This window comes from Microtus ochrogaster, chromosome X, assembly GCF_000317375.1.
Source record: "Microtus ochrogaster isolate Prairie Vole_2 chromosome X, MicOch1.0, whole genome shotgun sequence".
NCBI lineage: Eukaryota > Metazoa > Chordata > Mammalia > Rodentia > Cricetidae > Microtus > Microtus ochrogaster.
Window position 1 is genome coordinate 59,196,998 of NC_022026.1, and position 14,396 is coordinate 59,211,393.

General features: G+C 40.4%; 2 protein-coding genes across 3 annotated transcripts in view; one reads left to right on the forward strand and one right to left on the reverse strand.

Moving 5' to 3' along the window:
- The window catches only part of Slc9a7 (solute carrier family 9 member A7), a 179,253-nt gene extending 171,457 nt beyond the window's left edge, over window positions 1-7,796 (forward strand). For both annotated transcript variants that reach the window (XM_013350666.2, XM_005358930.2), the window contains one exon: window positions 441-7,796. In XM_013350666.2, coding sequence (XP_013206120.1) covers window positions 441-692 — 252 coding nt within the window. In that variant the 3' untranslated portion in view covers window positions 693-7,796. The remainder of the gene's footprint in view (window positions 1-440) is intronic.
- A 556-nt stretch (window positions 7,797-8,352) lies between these two features.
- Chst7 (carbohydrate sulfotransferase 7) overlaps window positions 8,353-14,396 on the reverse strand; it is a 38,917-nt gene continuing 32,873 nt past the window's right edge. Inside the window, exon 2 of the mRNA XM_005358932.2 lies at window positions 8,353-9,695. The gene's annotated coding sequence lies outside the window, so the exon portion shown is untranslated. The remainder of the gene's footprint in view (window positions 9,696-14,396) is intronic.

The following is a 14,396-nucleotide window of genomic DNA, read 5'->3' on the forward strand; positions in this document are numbered from 1 at the left end:
TGGAGCCTGTCCTGGAACTAGTTCTTGTAGACCAGGCTGGTCTCGAACTCACAGAGATCCACCTGCCTCTGCCTCCCGAGTGCTGGGATTAAAGGTGTGTACGATTTTTTTTAATGTATGTGTATTTGGGTATTTTTAGTATATGTATATTTATGTGCCTGGGTATATGTATGTACACATACTAAATGTGTGCAGGTACCCACTGAAGCCAGAGGGTTTTGGATCCCCTAGAACTGGAATCACAGGTAGTTGTGAACTGCCTAATTTGGGGGCTAGGAATTGGACCTGGGTCCTCTGCAAGAGCAACAAATGTTCTTAACTGCTATACTGTAGCCCCCCCCCCCGCCCAAAGCCTTGGTTTTCTGATATGAGGATTTGGGGTTAGGTTGCCCCAGCTTCGGAAAATCTCAGGTTCCTCTTTTATTGGTTGCACCTTTCAGAATCAAGAGCCGCTGAGAGAAGATGACTCTGATTTCATCCTGACGGAGGGTGACCTCACTGTGACCTACGGAGACAGCACTGTGACAGCAAATGGCTCTTCGAGCTCCTACACAGCCTCCACAAGTCTCGAGGGTGGTCGGAGAACAAAAAACAGCTCGGAGGAAGTGTTTGAACGAGACCTGGGAATGGGAGATCACAAGGTTTCCAGTCGGGGTACCCCCCTTGTGTTTCCACTACAGGAAAATGCATGACTTCACCCTAAGTCCTGAAGGATCAGGGAGGCTCTCATGAGGATGAGGATGGCCGAATGCCCCAGTGTGTTTGAGGTGTGACATTGACTGGGTTAAACTAATGTTTCTATTTCATTGGGCCCTGAAACTATCATCACTTAAAACTTAACCCCAAACTCGGATGCTGGAACTAAAACTTCTCTAAATTAAGACAAATGCAGACCTAATCCCACTTTTTCACATTGTAGTACACTGTTTCAGAGTTCAACAAAGTAATAGCATGCTTCAATGGTTTCTCACTTCACTTCCTGCAGCATCTGACAATGGTGGGGCAGATACGGGGCTGTAGTGCCAGTCTAGCTGGCCTTAAGGAACATGAAGTTGGAAGGACAAGTTAGACAAAAAGACGGTGAAGAAAGGGAACTGAAATCAGACTCAGTGGTGCTAGATGCTGGTGTTCCACCAGACAGTAGAGCCCCTGGCTCTGAAGACTTACACAGCTGCATCCTCCTGCCAGAGTCCTAGCTGTTCCGTCTGTGTTGCTCCTAGACTGAAGATTAGGAAGCATGTCCATAGGCTGGGCATTAGCTCAATGACAGAATGCTAGAGTGCTTGCCTACAATGCACAAGACTCTGGGTTCCATCCCCAGCACGCAAAAAGTGTGTGTGTGGTGGGGAGGTTCCAAGAGCATTTCAGTATGGGGAAAAGAAGTCTAGTTCCTTCTCTGGAAATCTTTATAAAAGAGTTACTGAAATGTTTAAAACTAAAGGCAAATCATGTTCTGTTCTTTTTTAATTAATGTGAGGACAGGAGGTGTTGAGAACCTGTTGACGATAGCACTGCAATACTCACTTGACTTTGGAGGTTACTATGTGAGCCCACTGCCTGGATGCTCACTGCTAGACTGAGGTATATCTACCACATGGTTTGAGATAACATGGATACTGCTATTGCAGGAAGAAATGCAAGAGGCCACAGACTGTGGTTAGAGGAAAGAAATTTCATTGTGAATAATAACCTGCAAAGAAAAGATAGAAATCTTCATTATTATTTTACATCAATTTCATTTTGAAACATCCAAAAAAGGTAATTCCAAAATCACACTCAACGGAATATAGAACTTGATTTGTTATAAATTATATAAATGTATATGTTCAAGTAAAGGCTGAGTTTCCAAAGCCACCTATCTTTAGGACAAAAACTTCAATATTTTTAATAATCCCTTTCCCATTGGTACTATTTTCAACACCTAGAAGATGAAAATCATTCTGATGCTTTCTCCAGGAATCAAAGCTGACTCATCTCTTTGTATGTGAGAGGAGCATCCCCTTCTTGTAGTCTAGGTCTTATTGCCATGCTCCATTCTGATTTTTGAACCTTTTCTTCCAGACAGCCTGATTTGGTTTACTTTCTTCAGGAATTATCTTTGGCATACTTAGCTACGTTCAGATATAGAGGATTATGTCTGGCTCAAGTCTGAAGTAGAAGGTGAAGAGGGCGAGACTTTAGGCAGATCCATCAGGCAAACCGGAGAACTTCTGGACAGGCTATAAGGCTTACTTTGCTGTGGCCAATGACCGTGCCCCAGGATTGTCCAAATCAGACAATCAAAGGTCAAAGGTAGTCCTATTTTTAAAATGTTGCTTTAATCAACTGGCTCTTTCTTCATGGGATGCCTTTTCCTCCAATCCCAGATGAAAACTGCCTTCTGGAAAGCTTCTTCATCTAAAAATTATTTTCCTGGTGGTGAAGTAGTACCAGCATCACATGCTGTAGTGAGTAACTGCTGGAAATGCTGCTCTTTTCATCAGTTCTTTACGTTGCTGAATCTGTAACTCCAGCATCTTGAGTTTTTGAAAGTTCAATCTTGTCATGAGGTTACATCTTCATCATTCAGATCTTCTCAGTGTGTCTTGTATAACTCGGTTATCAAGTTTTCAATGTGATTTCAATATTCTCTACTGCTTTCTTGTATTATTTTAAGCTGTTCTTGAGGTTTTACAGGGGAGGTCCCACATGTTGGCCCTGGTCAGCTCTCCAGTGTGATCTCCTCTGTCTGAGGTAACAGTTTCTGTATCATCTATCATGTTTTGTGTTTCCTTTGTGTGTGTGTGGGGGGGGGAGAAATTCAGCATTTTCCATTAGAATTTGTTCCTGATGATCAATTTATAATCATCCAAGCAGTTTCCTTTTTGTTCCTGGATTCTGTTTTGCCCACTCACTGGGAGCCTATATGCACAATTTATAATAGTTGTAGTTGGTTTTCCTGTTTATAACACGTTGATGGTTTCATGCTCTTGTTCTTTTTGTGTTGTGGTTGTACTGAGTAGGTTAGCCTGCAACATTAGTTTGAAAATTCTATACCTCATCTTTCTCATATTTTAGGAGATTCTTATTCTTGCATAATAAGCCCCTCTCTCCTGAAGTCTAGACTTCTCTCCTGGGAGATTCTAGTTGCTCCCTGAGTTGCTTAGCAGGCCTGCAGAGGCCTTTAGCACTTTCCAGTTTCAGATTATGTGTTTTCACATTTTTCTAAGCTGCAAGGTTCTTCCTGTGAAGTACAAGCAGCTTACCCAGAGTTTAAAACAACCTATACTTAATTATCTGTCTTTTTATTCGTAGATTTTTCATATAATAAATGAAACTAAAAGTAGTCAATTCTTGATCAACATGTAGAATATTTTAGTCAATATTCTCTTCTGTGCATACTTGGTAAGAAAGGCATTTGCCATTGAGAATATATTTGATTGAGATATCTTTATTTCCGAGGTATATTGAGAGATATTTTTGCCTTCTGCCATCAGACCTGGAACTATTCCATTCATCCAGTTTCCAGAGTCAGGGTACCCAAGGAGCCCATTACAGCAATGAAAGTCTTAGAGCACCTGCTTGTCATACAAACATCTCCATCAAGGCCCCAGAGCTGCAGAGTCAATACCGTCTTCTTTAGCAGTCCTATAGGCAGCACAGGCACCAAAGGAAACAGGAAAGAGCTGCCTGCTCTTACTGCACTGTTGACTCCTGCTCTACTCAGTGAGGCCAGTTGTGCTCCATAGAAAGAAATCTTAAGACTTAGAACTTCCAACATTGAGCTGATGCATGCTGCAATATTAGTGGCTACATGAGGAATCAGAAGAACAGCAATGGAACATAATCCAGTAGAAAATGCTGTCTTCTATAAGTTTAGGAATTCATGTGTCTCTTGAGTACTATGCAAAGAGATATCATTTTGTTTTTGGTGGAGAGGCTACTGCACCAGCTTAATATGGACATGCTTTGAAATATGGCAGTTCAGTTTCACTTTTTTTCTGGATGAGCTATCCTAATTTACCTACTCTTAAAGTGGGGAAACTACTGAGAGAAATCTTAGAGTTTCTTTCCATGTCTTACAGTGCTAGCAGGTTTGGTAACTCCAATTTTAAAAGATGTTTTTATAATGTGGTGGTTTTTCTCCTCACTCCATACAAATTAGTGCCCACAAGCACTAGGCCATCAACCTTATTAATCTTATTAACATCCCAGTCTTAGCATAATCCTGCTGTGTTCCTCTTAAAGGCTCTTATAATCTTCATTATTTTGAAAAGTAGCCCTGATCTTTGCTTGCAAAATGTGGAGAATAACCCTGACTTCCCAACAGTTCTCAAAGATGAAGCTACCTGGGTTGAAGAGATGGCTCAGTGGTTAAAAGCACCGATTGCTCTTTCAAAGGTCCTGAGTTCAATTCCCAGCAACCACATGATGGCTCCAAACCATCTGCAATGACATTTAGTGCCCTCTTTTGGCCTGCAAGCATACATGTAGGCAAAGGACTGTATACATAATAAATAAATAAAATCTTAAAAGAAAAGATGAAGCTACCTATAGAAGTTTTACATTGAAGTGTTGTCCCCAGGCTGAATGGAAAAAAGTAGGGGTGCCACAAAGCCCTGAAACTGCCTGCTTCAAAGGCAGCTATCTGGAAACGAGACTGGAATTATCTCAGAAAGTAATCCAAGTCATCTTCCAAACCTGTTCATTCTGAGTTGAGGGAGATGACAGCTCTGAGGACTGGAATATTCTAGATCAGGCATTCTGAACTCAGACTGCTGTTACCTTTGTCTGATCTTGAATTTAAAAAAATGCAGGGCCACGGGTTTGGATTAGCTGTAGAGCACTTCCTAGTATGCCGAGGCCCTGGGTGCTATTCCCAGGTACGAAAATAAAAAGACGGTATTATGCCTTTAACAGGCCAAGATTTGGATTCTGCAGCTTCAGGGTGGGGTCTGGCATGTGTGGTTTGTTTTGAAAGTTCTAGGATGCCTCCTGTATAGAAGGTTGAGCCTTTTGCCTGTTTGCAAGGAACCCTTTAAAAGCTTAGTTAAAGGAATGTTTGTTTAGTAATTGTTAGTGACAAAACCGAAAGTGATTGCTAATACTGACTAGGCCTCTGGAGAACGGTCCTGCTCATTTGGCAGAATTCAGGGTTGTCTTCCACATGAAAACAAGGACTTGAAGGAGAGCTGAGAGTGACTTGAGTATGTGTGTAGAAGAATTTCACACTTGTCACTTTATTAGCACTTGTGATTGGGCAAGGGAGTTTTTTGTCTTTGATCTGCTGAGTAGTTCAAAACAAAAGGATTCTGGGAAGCTGTCCTTTCAATTCAGTATGAAATCAATAGTTCCTTTTTGTGGTCAAACTTTGTCTTGTTGGTCCACATGCCTTATGCACAGAATACGGGTCGGCCCATTTACTGCCAGCAGCATGGGCAAAGGCTGTGGTTACTCTTTTGTCACATGTCAGCAGTGGCACAGCTCCGATAGAAGAGTTTTCATAATGCTCCCGTGGGAATGACCTGGAAAGCCTAAGCCTTCCTAGAGAAGGAATTTTGGAACTTAAAAGCATGTGTGTTTCTTCCTACCAACCCTGTAGAAAGGGCATACCAACTCTGTCATCCAGGGTACTTAGAATGACCATGATGCCCTGGAGCCAAACAAATCATGTTATGATATCAAACGTCTCATCAAGCAAACAGCAAGGTGCACTCTGGGTTGGATCCTCTAGACCTCTAACCTTGTGCTCTAACCTTGTGGTTCCATAGAAAAATAAGATCTCTTTTGATTTAAAGGGAAAAAAAGGTTATCTCATCTGTATGGAAGCAGTTTCATCTAGAGCAAAGACCAGTCCCTTCCAAAACAAAGATCTGCTTCCCATTGCCCTCCACCATCTCTCCCTTGCCTTGTCTCCAGTACAAGTGAATGTGATCGTGTCAGATAGTTAATGTGAACCATTGGTTCCCTGGTACAGAAACAGCACTGAGATCAGAGAACAATTGAGCATCATCAGAGGTGCAGAGCATCCTTCTGTAACCTGCCTTGTTCCCTCCACAAGTTCGAAGAAAACTCAAAGTAGCCCAGAGATGACATCACCATTCATCTAAAATGTCATCTGCAGAGAGGGCTGCTGGGGTGGCAGCTTGCTGAGCCGATCCTTACAGCGGAGAAACTTGGGTGCTTGAGAGCCTCACTCCTGCATTTGGATGTTGACTCTTAAGATAGGGCAGGCCCTCTCCTGTGTGTTGACTTTGAGCTCTTCAGTTGTTTTTTTAAAGTGACTTTGCTTTGCCAGCATCAGCTGCTGTGTTCTAAGGCAGTAAGTTGAATGAAACTCGTGGCCAAGAGTTTACTTTAGAAGCAACATATCTGACAGCTAAAATGACTTCACCCCCTTTTGAAAACCTAGTTTAGCCGGGCGGTGGTGGCGCACGCCTGTAATCCCAGCACTCGGGAGGCAGAGGCAGGCGGATCTCTGTGAGTTCGAGGCCAGCCTGGTCTACCAAGGGAGTTCCAGGACAGGCTCCAAAGCTACAGAGAAACCCTGTCTCGAAAAACAAAACAAACAAAAAAAAAAAAGGAAAACCTAGTTTGACAGTCCATAGAAAAGTATCATAGGAATGAATGTGCTTGCATCAAACAAAAAAGCATTCTCTGACGATTCTCTCAAAATAGGACCAAAAAACCAACTTTATCCTCCTTTCAGTTTTCATACCCATTTGTCAGATTAGCAGATATCTCTTATTACTAACTGCTGACAAATTATAAAGAGCAAAACTAAAGTTTTGAATGTTCATTTTCTATTCCTAAGCAGGGCATGCTATAGCTGTGGCCCATTTGAAACACGTGGGCAGCAAGCCTTGGGGAACATTAAAAGGAGGGTCTATCTGTTGTGCTGCTTTTTGAGAAGGCCTAAAATAGGTATGAGAAGACACATCATCATTAAAAGGGCACAAGAGAATCTCTAAATGTCCCGGTCTACCTTCAACTCTTGGCCAGTGGGACATGTTTCTGACTATGCATGCTGTATATGCTGAAGAAACGGAGCCGGCAAAAGAAGTGACTAGCATGAGGCACCGAGGGGTTTCCACTGAAAGCACTTTCAGAAAGGGCCATCCTGGCCTTCGTGGATAGGTCCATGCAAGGGCAGATGGGGGCTCATTATGATCATTCTACTTGCAGGCCATGGAAGAACAGAGGATCGATGCTTTTCCGTTTTGTGGGTATTCAATCTGTGGATATAGAAGTTAGTGCTGGAAGCGCTTTATTTAAAATATAACTTCACAGTAGGGCCATTTTCTTCTAGCCTTTCTTTTCTTTTTTCTTTTCTAACCTAAATCCACCTGGTCCTTCTTTTTTGGCATGTTTTCCTATGCCCACTCTGATAATGAAATGAGAAGAGCACAAAGATTCAGTTTCTGGAAAGCAATTTTGAAAGCAGGATAGGGATTCAACTCGCAATGATGGACTTTCTGGTGAACTTTTTCTAGAGGGCTGACAGTGTATTTGGGGGAATTTTATAGAAAATGACATCAAAGTGTTTTAGCTGTGAACATTACAGACTAGGAATTATCTGCTACATTTCTGTGCAATCAGGAAAACTGCAGTAGGAACCCTAAAGTGCTCTCTCCTCCTCACCTTTCACTTAATGCTCACCTTTGGATAGCTGTTTAGATCGCTATTTATTGTAAATTTATTGTAAACCTAGCCTTGTGCTTTCCTGCCCTTTACTAATATTTAACATGTTGTTTTTCTCTAAGCTTTTTTTTTTATTTTTACAAAATTGAAAATAAAAAGATGCGCTGGTCGAGCTACTGGTGTCTCGTGTTTTCGGAGCTCCTCTGCTGTATGTATCCAGTGTGCTCTTATTTCCAGCAGGTTTCTTTTTCCCCGCTCACAAGTTACTTTTTTCTTTTAAAGGATATTTCTCTCCAGGGTAATTCATTCAAACTATAGTTAGTAAGATATACTTGGACCTGAGCAAATTCAGTCCACAGCCTTGTTTGTAAATGGAATTTTATTGGCATCCATTACACTACTTGCTTGGCCTGCTATCTGGAGTTTGTTTATGCTATAGTGACAGAGCTGAGGAGTTGTGATATTCTGTGGCACATAAAGCCTGAATTATTTACTATCTGACCTTTTACTAAGAAAATCTTTGCCAATCCCTAATTTAGGTGCTTCTAAATTTTCAGCTTTGGAATAGGGTATCGTGGGGCCTAGAGAAACGGCTCAGTGGTTAAGAGCACTTACTGCTCTTACAGAAGATCAAGAATCAGTTCCCAGAACCTACATAGGCCAGTGTATAACCACCTGTAACTCCAATTCCAGGGGATTCAACGCCCTCTTCTGGATTCTGCAAGTATTTCATAAAGGTAGTGCACATAATCTCATACAGGCAAACACATATACATAAACCTTTAGGGAGAAGAGAGAATAGGGTGTCATTTGGACATACTAGTACACATCTGGAACCCAACATTTAGTAGGCAGGTACAAGTTTGAGGCCAGCTTTAGCTGCACAGACAGGTTAACACTGGGGTCTGAGCCTCCATGCTAACATCTTTTTGGTATTTTTAGACTTAAAAGAAATGGTTTAAATGTGGTCTCAGCCTGGGATTCCTCCTGCCCCGAAGAGTCTCCCAGGCTGTGAGTGCAGAACCCTAAAGAACACATCACCAGGAGTTGGCAACATGAATCTGTGAGACTGAAGAGTATAAACTTGACATTGTAATTTAATAGTTTCTTGTAGAATGACTGCTAAAATTCTTGAATCCAAATGGCATAGAGATGGCTCAGTAGTTAAGAACACTGGCTTCTCTTCCAGAGGACTGGGATTTGATTCTCACATGTCAGTTTACAAAGCTCCCAACTATCTGTAACTCTATTTCCAGTGGATCCCCTCTTCTGGCCTCCATGGGAACTAGGCATGAACATGGCACACAGACATACATGCAGACAATACACCCATACAGGTAAAACGAAATTTAAAAAGAAAATTCTTGAACCCTATATACAGTTTCCTTCGTGGTTCTTATATTTCTTTTATATAGACTATTGAACTCATGCAATTGAGCTGTTTCCCAAAATCTGCTTAGCAAAACAAGCCCTGTCATTAGCATGATGCTTGTGTCGTTTAACTGCATAGTTAAAAAAAAAAACTACTAAATAGAACAATTTGAAAGCAAAAAAAAAAGTTTCAATTTCTTTAACTCTCCTATCCCCAGGGAAAACTGGTTCTACAGGAGGAGGGCTAATGGAAAGAAACCTAGACACAAAACCACCCAGACCTTCTATTTAATATAAAGTAATTTATTCAAGAAAGGCACAACTGCACTTGGCCCTTATTCACATTGATGACTTTTGTCCAGACATCTGCTGATGCGAAATGGAATCGTGTCACATCTTCTTTGTTGTCAGGATGCCTTGTTGAAATGTCTCAAGCAGAGCCAAGTTCAGCCTGGGAACTAAAACTTTTCCTATTTTATGACCATAAATATCCACATTGCACTGTCACTTCCTTTCAGGAAACTTCATCTCAGCCAATGTGTCCGTCATTACTTAACAGCTTGTGATGTTCCTGACCAGCAGATTTGCACAGCAGTTGGTACCATATTGGTCCCAGTCTCTGACAGTGTGATAGATTGCCTCCACCTCGCAGCCTCTCCACTGTTGGTGCAGCGTGCTGAGCTCACCTGTTTGTGGTCACTGACCTGGAAGGGAAAGAACAAAAGATCTTTGACCTTCATAGAAATTCAGTCTGGCCAGGTGGAGGAGGCACACGCCTTTAATCCCAGCACTCGGGAGGCAGAGGCAGGAGGATCTCTGTGAGTTTGAGACCAGCCTAGGCTACAAGAGCTAGTTCCAGGATAGGGACCAAAGCTACAGAGAAACTCTATCTCGAAAAAACAAAAGAAAAATTCACAGTCTGTTGAACCCTGGTGATTTTTAACTACAGTTTTCTTTATCCAAGTTATGTTATCAAGTATTGAAAGTGCATAGCAAATCAGTGCCTGTTATTTCTGGTTTGTAAAAGACACACAGAGAAAATGTTACTTGAGGTGTTCAGTGAATGGGAAAAGAAGATAATACAGGCCCCTCTGCAAATATTACTGTGTTTTATACAGCTACCAAGGTGGGATGCCTGCTGAAAAAAGCCTTCTGGCACTCTGGCCAGGGAAGCAGGTAGACTAACTGCAGAAATTCACCTCTTCTGCTCCTCCAAATCCACTCCCCCAGTTTAATCCCCAGCTCTGCAGCAGAACACCTTCTGAAGCCTCCCTTCCCCAAGTGCTTCCCCCTCCAGTGGCTCCTCCAGATCTTCCACCAACTCATTGCTGTATCCTGGCCTCCCAACCACTCCAGCAGGCGCACCCTGGAAACACACAGGTCACCCCTGCTAGGGAAGCAGGTAGGCTAACTGCAGATCTTCACTTCCCTTCTCTAGCACTTCCTTCAAGTCCAGTACCCCAGTCTCATCCCTGGCTCTGTAGCACACCACCTATAGACTCCCTTGTGAAGGAAATTAATAAAACAGTTCATGATATGAAAGTGGAAACAAATCAATAAAAGAAACCCAAATTGAGGGAAATCTGGAAGTGAAAAATTTAGGAGCTTGAACAGGAACTACAGAGGCAAGCTTTACAGGAGATGGAAGAGTCTTAGGTGTTGAAGATACGATTGAAAAAAAATCATAAATAGGTCAGAAAGTGTTAAATCTAAAACTCCTGGCTCAAAAGATCCAGGAAATCTGGGATACTGTGAAAAGACCAAATCCAAGAATAATAGGAACAAGGAAGGAAAAGGAACATGGGCCAAAGGCACAGGAAGTATTTTCAACAGGATCTTAGTAAACTTTCCTAACATAAAAAAGTAGGTGTCTATGAAGGTACAAAAAGCATATAGAGCAGATTGGACCAGAAAAGAAAATCCCCTCGGCACATAATAATCAAAATAGTAAATTTACAGAGCAAAGAAAGAATATTAAAAGCTACAATGGGAAAGACCAAGTAACATATAAAAGCAGACTTGCTAGAATTACACCTGACTTCTCAATGGAGACTCCAAAAGCCAGAAGGGCCTTGAGAGATGTGCTGCAGACTCCAAGAGACAACAGATGTAAGCCCAGATTACTATATGCAGCAAAACTTTCAATTACCATAGATGGAAAAAAACAGATATTCCATGCTAAAAGTAAATTTAAGCAATATCTATCCAAAATATAGCCCCACAGAAGGGGCTAGAAGGAAAACTCCAACCTAAAGAGATTGACTACACCCAAGAAAACACTGGGAATAAATAATCCCAGACCAGCTAAATGAAGAAATGGGAAACACACACACACATAGACACACCCCACAATCACCACCACCAACAACATCAAAATCACAGGAGACAACGATCAATTGTCGCTTATACTTTTCATCAGTGGTCTCAATTATTTAATAAAAAGACACAGACAAACAGAAGGATGTTAAAACAGTATCCATCCTTTTGCTGCATCCAAGAAACATACCTCAATATCAAAGATAGACATTACCTCAGAGTAAAGTGTTGAAAAAAGTTATTCCAAGTAAATGCAAGTGAGTGTAGCTATTTTAATATTTAACAAAATAAAATAAATGAGAACTAATCAGAAGAAATAGGGAAGAACACTACATACTCATTAGAGGAAAAATCTACCAAGAAAGACATTTTAATTCTTAGCGTCTAAGCACACTAAATACTGCTTAAATCACATATTGACTCTCACACACTGACAGTGGGAGACTTCAATACCCCACTCTTGCCAATAGACAAGTCATCAAAATCCCCCAAAAAATCTAAACAGAGAAATGCTAGAGCTAATAGACATTATAAGCCAAATAAGCCTAACAGATATTTGCGGAACATTTTATTCAAACACAAAAGAATACACCTTCTCAGTACTTCATAGATTTTGGACACAAACAAGTACCAACAGATACAAGAAAATAAAGACAAGTCCTCTGCTTCTTATCTGACCACATGGATTACAGCTGGATGTCAACAACAACAGAAACAACAGAAAGCTTACAAACTCAAGGAAAATGAACAACTCTATACTGAATGAAACATGAGTCAAGAGAGAAATAAATAAGACTTTCTAAAGTTGAGTGAAAATGAATACACAACATACCCAAACTTAAAGGACACAATGATAGTGGTTCTAAAAAGTAAGTTCTTAGCACTAAGTGCCTACATAAAAAAATACCGAAGAGATTTCATGCTAACAAATTAACAGCACACCTGAAAGCTCTAGAACAAGACGAAAAGAAAAACATCACGCCCAAAAGGAGTAGATGGCAAGAAATAATCAAACTCCAGGCTAAAATCAGAAACAAGCAAAAAGACAATACAAATAATCAAGAAACAACTGGTTGATTCTTTGAGAAAAACCACTATGCCTGAAAAAACCCTTTATCAAAATTAACTAAAAGGTAGAGAGAAAATATCCAAATTATCAAGATCAAAAAATAAATGGGGGTGGGACAGGACAACAGACACCAAGGAAATCCAGTGAATCATAAGGACATTAAAAACCTGTACTCCACCGAATTGGAAAATATAAAAGAAATGGATAATTTGCTTGATAGGTACCACTTACCCAGGACCAGATAGTTTTAGTGCAGAATTCTACCAGACTTCCAAAGAAGAGTTAATGCCAATACTATTTAAACTATTCCACAAAATAGAAGCAAAAGGAACATTGTCCAATTCATTTTATGAGGCCATAGTTATCCTGATACCCAAACTACATAAAGACCCAACAAAAACAATTACAGACTAATTCTCCCTATAAACATAGTTGGGAAAATACTTGCAAACCAAATCCAAGAACACATCAAAAAAGATCATACACATGGTCAAGTAGGCTCCTTCCTAGAGATGCAGGAATGGTTCAATATATGAAAATCTATCAGTGTAATCCACCATATAAACTAAAGGAGAAAAAAACCCCATGATCTCAGAAGCTGAAAAAGCCTTTGATAAAATCCATTATCCCTTCATGATAAATGTCCTGGAGAGATGAGGGATATAATGAGCCTATGTAAACATAATAAAAACAATTTACAGCAAGGCCATTGCCAACATCAAATTAAATGGAGAGAAACTCAAAGCAGTTGTACTAAAATCAGGAACAAGACAATGTTGATCACTCTCTATATACCTATTTGTAGTATTTAGAGTTTCTGTTGCTGTAAAGAGACACCATGGCCACAGCAACTGTTATAAAGTAGCTCAATATAAAATTAACTCACAAAAAAATCAGTAGCCCTACTATATACAATGATAAATGATATAGTCCTCCTATATACAAATGATAAACAGACTGAGAAAGAGATCAAAGAAACAACACCTTTCACAACAGGCTCAAATAATGCATAGTATCTAATGAAGTAAGTGAAAGGTTTGTATGATAAAACTTCAGTATTGAAGAAATATGTTGAATACGATATCAGAAGTTGGAAAGATCTCCCATACCCATGGATCACTAGGATTAATTGCCATCCTACCAAAAAATATATGCATTCAATGCAATACTTTTCAAAATTCCAACAGAATTCATAGATCTTGAAAGGACAATTTTCAGCTTCCATATGGAAAAACAGGAAAACTAGGATAGCTAACAATCCTGAATAGCAAAAGAACTGTGAGAGGTATTACTATCTCTGTTTGCAAGCTGTACTTTGGAACTATAATAATACAATCGCATGATATTGGCACAAAAACAGACACGTTGATTAATGGAATAGAACTGAAGACCCAGACATAAATCCACAGAACTATAAACACCCGATTTTTTATATATAAAGAAGTCAGAAACACACACTGGAAAAACCACCTTCAACAAATGGTGCTGGCCAAAATGGATGTAGGCATGTAAAAGTATGCAAATAGATCCATATCTATCATTTTGCACAAAACTCAATCCAAGTGAATCAAGGACCTCAACATAAAACCAGGTACACTGAACCTGACAGAAGAGAAAGCTGGGAATAGCCTTGAACACATTGGCACAGAAGACAACTACCTGAACAGAAACCAGTAGTGCACACACTAAGATCGACAATTAATACATTGGACCTCATGAAACTGAAAAACTACTGTGTTGCCAATGATACTTATTCAGAATGGGAAAGGATTTTTACCAACTACACATCTGATAGAGGTTTAATCACACCTAGGGTAAAACCAAATATTACTTGTCTTAAAAATTGATGAAATAACTCCTAATGATATCCTGCTGTATTCATAGATCAGTGCCTTATTCAGCCGTCATCAGAGAAGCTTCCAGACATCACACACACACACACACACACACACACACACACACACACACACACACAGAGAGAGAGAGAGAGAGAGAGAGAGAGAGAGAGAGAGAGAGAGAG